Here is a 15,812-nt window from a genome sequence, read left to right on the forward strand (position 1 = left end):
CAAAGAGTAACAGCCACAGGGCTAGGTGAGCAGGGCAGTACTCACTTAGAATAGGCCTCCAGCCTAGAGGACTGACTGGACAGCCAGAGGAACATCATAATCCCAACAGGGAAACTGGGGCTTTGAAGGGAGCCCAAGAACCCCAGCACTTATTTGTATACTTCTATTTCAGAAGTGAAAGTCTTAGGGCCTTGGGAGCTGGTCCTGGAAAAGAAGGACTCTTGAACGTGTCACCAGTGAGAGCCATCTTGGCTGGAAAGGACAGATGAGAGTCCCAGGCACATGTCTGAGGGTGACTTCCTGGGCGTATATCAGTGTGTACCAGCTAAATCAGATCCTGACCCAGGCTCAGCTACCTTTAGGGCTCAAGGTCTTCTGGGAATGTGGAGGTAATTACATCCTGGTCACACTGAGTAGACAGGTATACTTGGAGTGGAAGCCCCAGGGATACCCCAAGCCCACTGGCTCAACCTTTGACACATATCATGGTTCCTCTGAGCCCTTGGGGCCTGAGCCTTCTCTGCATGGACCAACAAATCATTCTCACTCTGTGGCCACTGGGCACCTGGGTCCCAGGGAACTGCAGGGTCCCATTTACGAAAAGATTGAGACTGTCTGTGGGGATCAACAGGAGACAGGAAGGTAGAGTAGGGCAGAGGGTGGAAGATAAGTGCTAGGTTAATCTAAAGATCCCCCAGACACTCTCAAAAGTAAGCATTGTGCCAAGATCAACCTGGGATGTCCCAACTTTATTTGGAAAAGTCTCTCAATCAAGATCATACTACAAAATTCATTAAAACACAAGAGTCTGAATCACCAGAAATTATCTTGATTTCTGTGAGGTGTGGTGCCCAAGGAACCAATCCTGGAAGAATCGGTGATGCCCCTAACCTCGATGTGGCATGAAAGAGGCTGGAGTCTGAGCATTGGCCCACCAGCTCTGACCAGCAAGAAGGAGGCAGGCTGCACATGTGGGGCTCATAGGGCTTGAGGGCCCTGCTTTTCACTTTAGGGGAGAAGTTGTCAGTCCATACCTGGCTAGGGTGGACAGTGGACAATCCCTTGCTTGGGATATCTTTGGGGATGGGGGAGCTGAAAATCCCTCTAGTATCCTGTTGTGGTCAACATCACTAGAGAATGAAGGAGACAGGCTCTAGCCTGCTGAGCTCCCACTGGGCTACAGCCTGCAGTTAGTGTGGGCCTGGTCTGTCTTGCCCTGCACATTCCCTGCTGGTCTCTGGATTCAGGCTGAGGTTGGAAACCCCAGACTCTTCCAGATTCTTCCTGTTTCCCTTTAGAAAGCTACTTGGCATACTTGGACGGGCTTCCCTTTGCCTGAGCTGCATCCTGCTTTATACATATACTCCCCATCCCTATGTCCCAGCCATCAGAAGAGCAGCATCAACAGCTTGATAGGGGCCTGAGAGGAACCCCATGCCCAGACAAGTTCTAGTTCCACTGGCTGGGCAGAGGGGTGTTGGTGAAATCCAGATCCAGGCCAGTGGCTTGACCCATGGCTTTCGGGGCCTTAGGGAGCTAGGCTGTCATATCAGGCCTTCAAGGGGGTGAGTACCAGGTGGGTGTGCCCCTGTTGAGAGGGAGGTGAGGCAGACCTGTGGGGGGTTTACCCTGGACCTCCCTTCTGAGCTCCTTCAGGAACCCTCATCAGGGCCTGTCTGGGGCACAGTCAGTTGTTCGTAGGTGGGCAGGCTGTTGCTGGGTAGGAAGAGCTCAGGGTTGATGGAGCCACCTTCATTGCTGGCTACAACTTGTGACCTGCTGTTGCAGGTTGGACCACCTTGTTGCAGGGACAGCAGCTGGTGGAGCATGTCTGTGATGATCACCAGTCTCTGGTCCAGTTGTGTCACCTGTAAGGACAGAAACAGAGATGAACCTGGTGCTAGAGACAGCCTAGTGCAGGCCACATTAGGACCTGGGCATTCAAAGCCTGAAAGAGAGTATGTCACATGTCTTTACAGCTGTGGGTTGAATTGATGTGTGTACCATGCCTAGAGGCCCTTGGTCATCCTCATGTGTATCTGTTATTGGGGTGGGGGGGTGCAGTATAATATTGAGTTCTTGTGTGTGTCCATACATGCATTAACCTGGGATTGCTTTACAGTTATCTCTTGTTTCTAGGTAGACCTAGTGCCTGAGAGTCACCTCTTAGCCCCTTCCCCGGCCTTTTGGTCTTTGAGACTCTGGACAAACCTTATGGAGCTCCTAGAACAGTCTCTGGGTTCCTGTGGCCAAGAGGTGGTAGGGCTGGTGGCATGATGAGTGGGACCTCAGAGTCCCAAGCTATCTGCTCAGCTTGGATGGGTTTGGAACCTTACACAGTATGGGGGGAGGGGAGCTTTGTGGGAGGGGTTGGCACCCAGAGAGAGGGATTGGGACAGCTCAGGGTTAAGCAGGCAGAGGCTGGGTGGTTTCATGAAACAATGTTCACCCTCAAAGGTAACTCAAAGGTACTATTTTAGGACAACACCACCTTTTTAGGTCCCCATGGGTCAGGGCAGTGACTGAGTAGATTTCTTGACTGTGTGGTCCTTACTCCATGCCTGTAAAGGGCTTGTTTTGCTCTAAGCACTAGGTGGGTAGCTAAGGAACTGGAGGGGAGACAGAGGCAGGGCGGAACCTAAGTAGGCCCTTGACAGAGGCCACACTTGCTGTGCTTGTAGGAGACAATGAAGAGCCATTGGAGAACTCCTTAGAAAGAAGGCGCCATTGTGCAAGGGGCTGGAGCCCAGCCCTGGGGGCCTGAAATGCTCAGCTACTTCCTTTTCTCTTCTAGAAAAAAATACCCACTGTCCAGGGAGGCCAGAGCCCCTAGCATAATAACCTAGGAAGCAGGGGCTGTCCTAAGGGCAGCTGGGAGACTCATGGAGGGGGCAGGGTTGCGGGGGAGATACAGGAACCTACCTAGTAGAAGCAATAGAGCAGGGGTTGGGAAAGAGGACCTCGGCTGCTGAGCACCTGGAGTGGTTCCTCCAGCATGCTCTGTCAGTACATCAGGGGTCTCCCTCATGTCTATATTGGGACCTAATATAAAGGGAACGCCTGTGATTTAGGGATGGAGCCAGAGGTTCTGACAGATGGCGTCATATTGTCAGACCTGCAAAGCTGCTTTAGGGAAAACCATGGGATGACTCAGCCAATTGCTGACCGCTGGCCTCAAAACCTGGGTGACTAGAGCCCTGAGGACAAGAGGCAGGCAGGGAATAAATCCCATCTTCCTGGACAAGTGTGTGTCGTGAGTGAAGTCTGTGTCCTAGGCAGGCTTCTGATGCTTTCTGTACTGGCTTCTCTGTCCTAATACTTGTTTGTAGTCTGAAAGGGCTGGATAGGATTATCCAGGCTGGAGGGCTTACATGGGGAAACTGAAGCCAGGGCTTAAGAGTACAGGGGGTGGAAGCTAAAGCTAGGTTGATCCTGGCAGGTGAAGCCAGGGTTCATGACCTGTCCAAGGCCTTGGTGAATTCTGTACCAAAGGAGGGTTGTCTGAGGCTAGTCTTGGTCTAGCTTCATGCAACTTTAAACACACAGCTAATCTGAGTAGGCGGGAGAAAAGCACCAGTTGGCTCATGGAGATGGATGGCTTCATGAATGTTTACTAACCCACAATTGAGCACCTGTGGACACATCTCATTTGCTAGTGGACAGAGTCCTTAAGGAGAGTTCTTGGGGTGGGGGTGGGGCTGTTTGAAACCTCCTATGGGACAGCTGCCACAGGGCCTATCAAGCCTGTGTGTGCTAATCAAGGGTGTCCCTGAAGCTTCCCTGGACAGTTCCCAAACTCACAATGACCCCATGGATGCCACTTGAGTCAACTGGGGTTTGGAGGAGCCTGTGTGGGTTCAAAGATATCCTATTGGCCAAGCTGCTAGGGGCAGGATATGGGCTAGAGTCTTGAGAGTGTCTAGAGTCTAGGACCTCACTGTGCCACTGTCACCTTGACAGGCCTTTGAAGGCAGCAAACAGTACAAGGGTTCCTTTGAATGTGCCCACTCCTTCAACTCTCCAGTCACCTCAGAGTTTGCCTGGATTTCATGGTCATGTGTAGGACCTTTCTGGGTCTTCTTGGCCATCCACAGGATCTTCCTAGCTTGTCTAGCTACCCATAAATAGAATCTCTTGCTTGCCCTGGATGTCATGGGTGAGGAACAGTAAGTTGTGGCTGAGTTCTTAAGCTTTTTTGGCCTTGTTCAGACCAGATTGCCTAAGCCAACTTGGCTTGAGGTGGGGATACCAGGGCTTGGGTTCAAGGTGCAAGGTCTGGAACATATTCAACCTGGGGAATCCTTGCTGGTGAGCTCAGGACCTTCTGTAGGATTATGAAAGGATAGCCTTTGGAGGACATTCATAGGTCACTTTCAGGGGCTATATTAAAAATGTTTGATACCCAACAAAGAGCCATCAGATGCCAACCTGGCAACAGAAGGGCCTGTGGGGGAGTTGGCCAGCAGGATGTCTGTACTTCATTTATGCTCTAGCCTGGATCTTGGTAGCTGGCCACAGTGCTTGCTGGCTAATCTGTCTAGCAAAGCTTGGGGGTCAAGGGTTGCCCTGTGAGGTGGGACTGCATATGGCCATGCATGCTCCTTGTTGCCTCTGCTTCCCTAGCTGTGAAGTGGAACATGCTGCTGTCCACTGGATATGTTGCACAAGGAGTCTGGGGGAGCTTGCCTGCCATGCTTCTTGCCTTGAGGACAGGGCACAGGGTGGTCTTAGCTTGTTCTTCTGGGCTCTGCCTCCTTTCTAGCCACTTAGGCTCCCAGAGTAGCATGTAGAGAGGCCCTTCATGCCCAAGCTTGTCTTGGGTCTTGCTGGGCCACTGCAGGAAGGGTACTGGCCTGGTGTATGGTGGCTCCTCTGCCCAGAACTCAGCTCCAAAGACAACCTTTTAGCAATTTTTCTTGAAGCCACCTGGCTCTACTTTCTCCTTTTGGCATTTGGAATTCAGCTAGAGAGCTTGTGAGCATTGGTGCCCAGTGCCGAGTAGGTGAAGGCAGGGAGCCACGTCACACAGGTGCCCTGAGAGGTGCCACCACCTTCAGTGAAGAGAGGATCTGCTCTGGGCTCTGGGTTGGTGCTCTTCAAGAGCCACAGGGACAGATCAGTTTTGAAGATCTCAGATCTCATCACTATTTGCAATTTGATAGTGATTAACAGGGCAAGGCAGACAAAAGCCTTGCTGTGCCCCATCTCTGCTCACCAAAGGAGAAACCATAGATGACTTCTGTGGGCCTCAGAAGAGAAAAAAGCAATTAGAATAACAGCTAGTTAGAGAGCCTGCGGCGGCTGGGGATCAGACTCAAAGCGACAGGGATTCTTGTTTGATGTGGTTATGAATTTGTTTTCAAAGGAAAATCTGAAGAGTCTTTTTAGATTTTTTTTTCAGAACTTGCCTAGCCTTGATCCTTGGTCAGTACCCCCCTGAAACCAGCTTAACCTGGGATGGGGGATACCAGGGTGTAAGGCTCTGGGATGTATTCAGGCTGGGCATCCTTGTTGGTCAGTTCAGGGTCATGAGAGGATGGCCTTTGGTGACTTGAACGACATTGGTGGGTTAATTTCAGGGCCATATTAAAAATGTTTGATACCCAATGAAGAGTCATCGAATGCCAACCTGGCCCTAGAAGGGCCTGTGGGGAGTTGGCCAGTGGGATGTAGAGAGAAGGCAGGGTACTCAGGAACCCAGAGCCCAGTTGGGCTGCTCCCTGGCTGGGTCAGTTGACCCTGCTCCCACTGGCCTCTATTTGTGCATCTTATGGATCAGGCAACTACCGTCTGGATAGAACACTGCCTGGCAGAGCCTGACAATCCTCAGTCCTCCCCTAGGCTGCCTGCCCATCCCTTAGTCTCCGCTCTCTCTCTCCCCATCATTCTGACACCACCACCAGAAAGACTCCTCTTTAACTGTCTAGGCTAAGTATGACCCTTCTTTTCGCAAAAGGAAAGAAGAATGCCTAGGGTCCTATGGTAGAAGGAAGAGCTGGGGCCAAAGTTGGGAGTTAGGTTGCAAGAGAGCAATGGGCAGTAGACCTTTCTTTATTAAGCATGTATTGGGTACCAGTGCTCCAGTGGGTTTATACATGATGGTCCTTTCCAAACACAAACAAGCTCACACACATCTCAGGAGGTAGTATTATAAGTCCTCATCTTAAACATCCCCAGACTGAGAGAGCGGGTATGTAGTGTGGCTTCTACAGGTCATCTCCTCCTTGTAAACCCTTTGCTGGCTTTCTGCAATGTAACTTTCCTCCTGTCTCCCAGAATCCTTTCAGCAGGAGGCCAGCACCCCTGACACAGCTGAGCTGCACCTCACCAGTTCATCCCAGCCCAGCTATCTATCCCCAGTTCTGGGACTCTTACAGTAGTGTCTACTGGTTGGCTCACTTCAGTGGCTTTATGCATGATAGTCCTTTGTAAACACAAAACATCACTGTCTTGCTGGCCCAAGGAGCGCCTTGTAACTTACTTCCATTTTCCACGTGACCTTTTCTCTTTCTTATTCTCTTGGTTCCAAACCTACTGCTATTCCTCAAATGCGGCAGCATGTGCCTGTCTCAGGGCTCTCCACTCTTGGCTTTTTCTTACCTCTGCTGTGTCCCTGTCAGCTCATAGTCATGGGTTCTTCAGGGTTCCAGCTGTCTTTTGTTAGTCACCTGTTTCTCTCATTGGAACTGGGCCCTGTCAGTTGCGGGTCTCTGCACACACTCGCTGTAGTACTCTTTTAAGTTCATGAAAGGACGCAGCCAGTGCTAGACATGTGAGCACCTTCATTCCAGAGTCTAAGCATGAGGGGAAGGAGTGCTGCCCACAGGGCCCATCCTCACCCAACATGCATCTGCATGGTGAGATCATGGAGAACTCCCACGAATTGCACATGGTCAGTTGGAGCTTGTGAAGGCTGGTCTTGTGGACCGCATGCGAGCTCACATTAGATGCAGTGACCAAGAGAGGCTGTGCTTACAGTTATTGTACTTATGACTTTGCTTTAGCGCTCCAGCTTTTGTAGAAAAACCTGCATGCTGGATCTCTGGCTGACAGGATGGCCTTCAGTCTTTGGCTCCCAGGATCCACAGGGTACATGGCTGAGCATACCTGAGAATCCAGGCAGGGGCCAAGCTGGAAGCTTCCAGGCCATGTAGAACAGTGACTTTTTGTACCCATCCCAGGTCCTCCAGTTAATAAAGCAATGTCTTCAACCTCAGTTATTCATTTTACAAAAGTCAAAAAGGCCAGGCGTGGTGGTACACACCAGAATCCCAGCAGAGGTGATCGAATCTCTGTGAGTTCAAGGCCAGCCAGGGTGATGATATAAAGAGACACTGTCTCTAAGAAAAAAAAAAAAAAGTCAAGAAATAACGACTTGACTTCTGGTCTTGTTTATGCAGATAAACACCTGCCACAGCCAGCTTACCGGATACATTATTTATACCAACAAATGAATATTCCTGATTATCAGCAACACTAGAGTGAATTCATCAGCCACACCAGATGGGACATGACACTAAAAAGGGCACCCCAAGACTGAGATGTGGTAGGAACCCCTACTATTCAACCCAGCCAGTTACTCCTCAAGGGCCTCCTCACACAAGAGAATTGCCTCAGTCCCTGGGCTTTGTCTAGGATTCTTAGCTTACTTTATGTGTACTTCAGAGGTGCTTTGTCATGTAGACCTGCACCCAAATAGCCTACACACACACACACACACACACACACACACACACACACACACACGCATCCCCACACAAGTACTCATAAATCCAGCCTCTGCCAACCTCTGAGGACAGGGCGTGGCTAGGCCCGCCTTCTCACCTCTGACCCAGGTGCCTATGTTCCTCTCCTCTGCTTTGCTCTAGGCAGCATTGGCTGACCTTTGTGCTTAGTTCTGTGCCTTTTCTCAGATTTCCCACTACACGATTGAATGCCCTCTCCCTCTGCAGCCCTCCTCCAGCCCTTCCCTCACACAGATCCTGAACACATTCTCCATTTACCTGAGGACCTTTGCACTCACTGGCCCCTTTGCCTGCAAACCCCACTCTACATTTCTTTGTGGACTTTCAACTCAAATGCCTATTGCTTTAGCAAAAGCTTCTGCCTATCCCACTTCCCCTGCACACTCTGTGACCACTGCCTCTCCACAGGCTTCCTGAGTTTATTAATTTACTTGTTTATTGTTTCTTCTTCAAACTTGAGGCTCCTGAGATCAGGTCCTGAGTGTGCCATTCCTGTTGAGTCCCTATTATTAGGGACTTTTATTATTAGGGTCTTTTAATGTATGACACACAGTAGGTGCTTAGTAAACTCATGTGATCCAGAACAAATATTTGTGGAGGGAGTTAATTAATCTCTGGCCTTTCTCTTGGATGAGGGGGTGGAAGCCCCCAAGAGCCCTGTTCCCTAGAAAGGCCTGGGCAAAGGCCAATGAGGTTAGCCGGCAAGTCCTTTCATGTTCATTGATTTGTAAAGGCTCTTTGTATGTGAAGGCTTATCTTTTGACATGTAGATCACAAGTGTTTTCTCTTGCATGCATTTGGTTTGTGTCTGCAATGATGGTGACCATTGCTTTTCCAAATAGAAGTACCACCCATTTTTTTTTCTTCATGGTATCCAAGTCAGGGTGTGCTTGTATTGCTCTTCCTCAGTCCAATGTGAATTTTTTGGGTGGTTTTTAGGTTTGTATTTTACCCTTAAATCTTTTATGTGTGTGTGGTTGCTTCAGGGTTCCCTGTAGTAGCTGATCCCTCACATAGTGTGTGTGTGTGTGTGGGGGGGTATTTTCTACATACAAAGCTCTCAGCACATATGGTGTTCTAGAGTTCACTATAAACAGCTCCCTTCTATCCTGGGTTTCACTATGTAAACCAAGACAGCCTGACATTTATGATCCTCCTGCCTCAGTCTCCCAAGCCTGTGACCAGGCTTCCACCTGGTTTCCAGCTTTAATCCCTGGGGCTTTGGTATGGGAGGCCAGGAGTGTCCTTTACAGAGCTGCAGGTGGTGGTTCTGTGGTGGAATCTTGCAGGGTGATGAGAGCAATATTTCCCTCCCAGTCAACCCTGTTGACTTTGCTCTTGACTGCCTAACTTGAGCTGGGAGCCGTTGTCACCTCTCCCATATGATCCTATTGGCTGCCTCCCTTCTGCTTCTTCTGCTACCACTGAAGTCACCCTTGGTGTTCATGTGACTCACCCTTCACCCTGTTTTCAGACTGTGCTGGCTTACACAGATGCACAGTCAATATCCCAGGGCTAGCATCATGTGGCCTCAAGGTACAGAACACTGGGCCATCTCCTCCCTCCTAGGTACCCCTGTTGCTTGGAACTGCCCACCCCATAGTTTCCCTGCTCTGTGTGAACTGATGTCAGCTTTGGGGACAAAGGTCCTGGAGCAGACCAGTGGCAGGTGTGGGGTCCCATAGCCCCTAGCTTCTGACAATACTGGAGGCCTCTGCCTGCCAGTAGAGGTTGGGGGGTGGGGGGGAGGAACCTAGGCTCAGAATAGGGACTCCACCTTTTCCAAAAGACCAGCCAGTTCTCATCAGTCTCAAAGGGTCCTGTTTGCAGAGGCAGCTCCCTGTCAGGGTGACTAGGAAGCTGCTGCTCTGTCTGCTCATATCCGCGCCCCCCCCCCATGGGCAGATTCTGTAGCAGCTGCTCAGGCTGGACATTCTTCTAGACAGGCTGAAAAAGGACTCTGGAGGCTGAGAGGCCCTGTTTGTGCTGGCGTCAGGCACAGGCCCCACCAGCATTGGATTCTCTCCTGATGGAGTCCCGGAAGCTTGAGAACTCCAGACAGAACATGTTGTACCAGAGGCCAGAGCCTTTGGCCAAACTAGGTGGGCAATGGTGGTAGGTGGAGAGGGGTCACATGGGGTTCAGGCAGTTGATCAGGGCTGCTCACCTGGGCCTGCACTACACCCTGTGTCCCAAGCAAACACAAGCCGGTCTGTGGCTGCTGTTAAAGGGGCTTCAGCTCCTTTTTCCAGTCTCCAGCCGCCCTAGACCTGCAGTTTGTTCTGTCTGCCCCTTTGTTCACGCCCACCTCTGCCAGCCACTCTGGGAGCTATCTGCTGATGCGCGAACACTGGTGAGCTGTTCTCAGCCCAGCCCTTCACACGTATACACATATCTGACCAGCTAACCTGTTCACATGACACATTTTCTCCCACCCCTCAGGAGCCAGGTCAGGGAAAGAAATGTTCGGCCTCTTGGCTTTTGCTTTCTCTTTCCTTTGGTGCCCTTGCTTCTTGGTGAAAAACCTTACTGGGACTCTTGACTATGGCCAGTGTCCATTCCCACGGTCACACGGACCGGGGCCTGCTTTGCCTGGGTGCTGCTGGGAATGTACTCTCTGTGGATAGTCTGACTTAGTTCATCCTAGATCTTCCCACAGATGCTTCTTGTTGAACATTTCCAAGTGCCATCTTGTCATAGACAGAGCCCCAGTTTTTTGCTTCCATCCGAGGTTTTCCCTGGTGCATCTCACGGGCCTCTCAGGGTACAGGGCGTCTAGCCCTCTTCTGGTCTGAACACTGTCACTCCATACCCTTCTACTGTAAGAGCGCTTCCCTGCCCCCCCCCCAATATTGGCTACACCTACGTCCTTGTATTTCCTTTATACCTCCCTTAGCCCAGGACTACCCTTGAAATGGACCTACGCAACAGCCGTGCATGCCCCACAGATACTTGAGTATCTGTGTATACAAGGCTTGACAGTTAATGGCTTCTTTCCTCGTCCTATCCTAGAAACAACCAGGAGCACTGGGAGCTTGGTCCCCCATGTCCCTTAGTGTCACCTGGGTGCTGGATTTCATGGCTGTCAGCTTTCATTATGGTCTCTACAAGGTTGCGTGGATCTACATGCTCTCTAGAGTAACCTATTCTGTAAAATAAAGACATTCAATGCTGCCTCCCTTCCTCTCCTTGGGGCCTCCTGTACCAGGTGCTTGGCTAGTGACAGGGTGTTTACCCTGCCTAGCTCCGGCATGAGACACTGTATCCCTCCGTGGCAGTTTTGACATCAGCAGTAATACGATCCAGGTGTGGCGGTCCACTTGCTTGTTTTTGCTCAACTCAGGCTTTGAGGGCGCTGGTTAGAACATGCCAAGGGCGCTTGCTTCTCGGGGTGGCTGTACGTGCCGTGGGCCTCCCTGAAAGGACCTGCTGGGATCCCATGCTGGACAAGAGGACCCAGGGGACAACCCTAGCCCATGAATGCCATGGACCTACAGCATGCCTGAAGTAGACCCTTCTACTGAAGGACGACATGCTAGTATCAAGAGCTGTACCCCCAGTGACCCCTTCACTTGCCTCTGGCTCCCACTGCCCTTAACCCCCCATAGCTCCTAAGCATCTGCCCCTGCTCCAGGTGACCTGGTCTCCCTGGGATACGCCTTCTGGGCAAGGCTTCCTGATTCCCAGTTACTGGCTCCTTACAGACTATTCTCTTTCCAGATTACTTCCTGGCTTCCTTTCCCTTATCTCCCACTTTGAATCTGGGGCCTTTAGAGGATGCCTTCTGTATCTCATGGCCCACCCAATCTACCCAGACTTTGGCCTTCTCTTCAACATAAGTGATCTTCAAGACTTCCAACCTGGGTGTTCCTTTGCCCTCCTGCCTAATACAAATCACTGTGCCTTATTCTCTATTGCCACTCTATAGATGGCTGTAACTATTTTATCTTAGGCGCTCTCACCCTTCCCTGACTGTTAGCCTTCATGCTCCTTATAACTCTTAACCTAGAGTGACTTCTGACTGACCCCAATCAGCTGGCTCCTGGTCTTCTGGGACCCTCCAGGCCCTCTACACCTGCTGAACTTTAAGGAGTTCCCTTCACCCCTCCCTCAAGGACTCAGTGCCACTTTCAGTAAGCTCTCAACACAGGATGAGATACAAGAATCATAGGCTAGAATGATCTAGAACTTTGCTGGTAGGGGGACTAACTGAAGAGCTTGGCCTATCCGTGTGTACTGTATATGCACACACCTGTGGCTGTGGGCATGGCGCTGGGCACAGGCTCTGTGGAGCTGAGTGTGGCTATGTGCTAGAAGCCAGGAAACTGGGAGTTGCTTCTGGAAGGCAGATACCCTGTTGGCAGCAGGGAGCTAGGCAGCACGTTTTGAGGTAAAGGTGAGCAATATCCAGCTGATGTCCCAAGCCCTCTAAGCTGTGCCTGCCCTCCTGGGGCCTGAACATCCTGCCTCACGGCTGTTCAGACTCTGTCCCAGTCTGGAGATTGAAGGGGCCCCATGACTCAGCCAGTCAGTCATCCAAGCTGCAGCTGTGGCTGACCCAGGTGGGCAGGCAGCCCCCAGCCCAGCCTGCAGAAACGGGATGGGGCCCGCTCCCTCCCCTACTTCCTGCTTCTACTCTGAGACAGGATTTTCTGAAGTCAGGACCCCTGAGGCCAGAGTCAGGCTGGAAGCTAGGCCTAGGGCTGCAGATGGGGGCTGGGTAGCTAGGCCTAGAAACTAGAATCTTGTGTCTCTCCTGGCACCGGAAACTCGTGGGGTCACAGAGTTGGAATGTTTCTAACTACTCAATATATTGACTCCCGCCTGGCAGCTAGGTCAGGCCTAGTATTCTGCTTGGAGTAGAGGCCTGGCTGGAGCATGGGGGTACGTTACTTACTTAGGGACAGGACAAGGTTTCCCATACTGTTTCCTCTGGTCCTTTGTGCCTCAGAACTCAGTTCTTGTCCTTACTCCTTTCAACACAGGGTGTCCTACCTCCACATACACAGTCTTGGCACAGAAATTTCAGTATCTCATAGGTAGGCTCAGCCTTTCCTCTGCTGACTAGGAGAACCTGATGGAGAAGCAAGGTTGGGCTCCAATGGGGCTGGCAGTGAACAAGGTTTAGAGGGTGACATATGAATAAAGGAAGCTGAGATTCCATGTCCTCCAGTGACTGGGAACAAAAGGGCTGCCAGCTCTCCTGGCTTTCATCTTTCCACATTCAGCAATGATGCTTCACTTTATACTAGCCACAACACCTCACCACTGGCCACCCTTTCCCCATTACTCTGTCCTCTGTGCTCAGCTCTGGTGTCTGGGCTGCCTCCTCATTGTGACACTGGGTACTCCTTCTCCATGACCTGTCATATGAACACAAGGTCACCCATCAGGTTCCCTGTGCTGGTCCTCACATGGCTGATCAGAGTGTGTGGGGCTAAGCTCTGGCTGCCTCTGGTCTCTGATGGCCTGTTCAGGAAGTGGGTAAGAAGAGTTGGACCAGCAGGAAGTTGTTGGGGCTTCAAGCTAGGCCCCAGTGCTCCAGCCCATCTGGATATATTTGGCAGGTTCTCTTCCCTATGTTCCCAGGCTCATCAGAATGGACACTAGCAGTAGACATATCCAGCCTACTACCTGCTACCTGCCCACTTTGTGATGCTCCCAATGCCTCGGGCCAACTTGCTATGGTAACAGTGGCATTATTGATCCCCAGCTCAGGTTCAGGCCTTGGGATTGTCCATCTCCAATTTCTGTGACAGGCACTGCAGGGCACACTGAGGTGCTAAGGGTATTGTAAGGGGAGTGAACCTGCTCTTTGACTCTGGGCTACTCACTGGCCTTCTGTAACCTCAGTGGGGACCCTATTGGGTGTAATTATGGACCCTAGCCCCCTGTCTGGTATATCAAGTCCCTCCATGACCAGATTGCCGTGGATCTGGGTGGTCCATGTTGCACTGGTCATCTCTGCTTAAGTCTTAACTCAACCCCTGAGTGACAGGCATCACTGGACTTGATCCTGGCCCTGCTGGCTTTTCTGAGATTTAGCTCCTGTATCAGCCTTGACTATAGTGGCAAGGCCCAGGCATTGCCCACCCAGCTAATCCTCCTAACTTCTCAGGGCCCTAAAGGAGGTGCCTCCAACAGATGTCCTATCTCTGGAGGTGGTGGTAGGCATTGCTGTCATCTTTCCCTTTCTGGTGACAGTCCTTCCCTAAGCAGCCTGTTCTAAGCAGAGATAAGAGGGATTTGTACTGGGGGTGGGATGGAGGGGGGGTTGGGGGACTCATGTGCAGTGTAGGTGACAGGTACCACCTTTCCTTGCACCCATAGGAACTCTTATCTTCACTGTAGTCCAGGGTCCACATCACAGTCATGTCCTAGCCCCCAACTCTGGCAATGGCCTTCTGCCACCTTGGAGATTGCTCTGACCTGTAACCCCCCAACCTCATCCTGCAGCCAAAGACAGACATTTATCTTGCTGCTAGGAGCCTTTACTCTGATGCTGGACACTGTGGGATGCTGAGCAGGTCGGGCTTGATTCTGAAGAAGGACCTTCCTGAAAGCTGCTGTTACTGTGGCTTTACACATACTATCCTGTAGTAGCTCTCCTGTGCTCTTGGGAGAAGCTGGTGGGCAGGGTTGAGCTGTAGAGGGGGACATCACAGAACTCTGTGCAGAAAAGTACCTGGTAGACTTTGAGATTTACCTTGTAAATAAGGCCAGAACCCTGACTGCCTCATCCCTACAGAGAACTGGACATCTCGTATACCCCACTAAACTCTTGTTCTGCTCATGCCATGCCTAGAATTGAATGTGGGGTGCTCTCTGGGACCCAAGGCTGAGGGCAAACAGGTTGTGGGGCCCCCAGGAAGGTCTATAATTCTCAGAAGGTAAGCCAAAAGGTGGAGAAGCTTCCACCTAGGAACAAGTTTCTGGTTGGCCCTGGGCCCACCTGACCTGGGCTGACCCCTTCAGCTGATGAGGGACTCAGGCCTATCCTGCAGTTCCCAGCCCGCCCTTCCTGTGCTTGGGGCTGGGAGGAAGAACTCACCCGGGACACCAGGGATCGGGTAAGGGGCACATGTTGACAAGCTGGGTGTGGTTCAAAGGCCCCAGGAAGCCCCAGTCACCCTGGTCTTCAAGTTCTTTATTATGAGCCCAGTTTTTGGAGCCTTGGAAACCATCCAAAGTAACCTTCAGGACTGCTTTGGGAGGAACCTGGGTCCCTCTTTCACCTCTGGTTAAAGGATGGGACACCTGTCAGCAAACTCTCTTCTCTTACTACTGACCTATCCCGCATGACCACAGACCTATTTATTCCTCCCAACCAGGGTCTAATTGACCCAGGCACTGCACGCAGGACAGAGCTTCAGGCTGGTTTGTCCTTCATCTCCTGCCATCCCAGACCCTAACATGCCCTCATCTTTTCCTTCTGAGTCACAGCTCCCTGTTGGACCCTCTCTTCTTTCTCACCAGGCCACCAGCAGAAGTCTCTATTTTTTGGCACTAATGTTCCCTTCCCGCAGTTTAGAAGCTTCTTGTCAATGTTATATAAGCATGCCAGAAGCTCTTCCATCTCTGAATAGCCCTTGCTGGGGTTACATCTCCAGTCCTCAACAGTTCCCAGAGGAAAGTCTTCAACTATCCTAGCTATTTTTCCTGCCATATTTCTTGACACTCTGTTTCTTGTTCTTGTAGTCTTAGACATTTTCTAGTGATGGTCATGGAAGATGAGCCGTCAAAATTTTGTCCCACAGCTTCTTCCTCAGCAATCCTTCTGTGTAGTTACACCACAGTCCTAGGCTAAATGTTTAGCCTTTGCATTCCAACGAAACATGTAGCTTTAAAAGACTGCTGTGTAAATACTATGTTCACAGGGTCCTTCTGTGATAACAGTTTTCTGTTTTCTCTGTAGTTAAGGGTTGCCTTTGGGTTTGCCTTATTTTTTATTTTTTGTTCTTCCTTTTATAAAAAAAGCAGTTTGTGTGTGTGTGTGCACACACATGCACATATATATGCACCTAAGTGGATGACTTGTGGGAGTTGGCTCTTTCCTTCCATCACATA

General features: G+C 50.9%; 1 protein-coding gene across 3 annotated transcripts in view; it reads right to left on the reverse strand.

Annotated features, from left to right (window-relative positions):
* Positions 1-728: 728 nt before the first annotated feature.
* Positions 729-15,812, reverse strand: part of Kcnq1 (potassium voltage-gated channel subfamily Q member 1) — a 318,171-nt gene continuing 303,087 nt past the window's right edge. For 2 of the 3 annotated variants that reach the window (XM_021166795.2, XM_029479748.2), the window contains exon 16: positions 729-1,868. In XM_021166795.2, coding sequence (XP_021022454.1) covers positions 1,653-1,868 — 216 coding nt within the window. In that variant the 3' untranslated portion in view covers positions 729-1,652. The remainder of the gene's footprint in view (positions 1,869-15,812) is intronic. The other variant, XM_085841141.1, reaches the window with a different exon arrangement.

This window comes from Mus caroli, unplaced genomic scaffold, assembly GCF_978045245.1.
Source record: "Mus caroli unplaced genomic scaffold, Mus_caroli_1 scaffold_8, whole genome shotgun sequence".
In the NCBI taxonomy this organism is placed as follows: domain Eukaryota; kingdom Metazoa; phylum Chordata; class Mammalia; order Rodentia; family Muridae; genus Mus; species Mus caroli.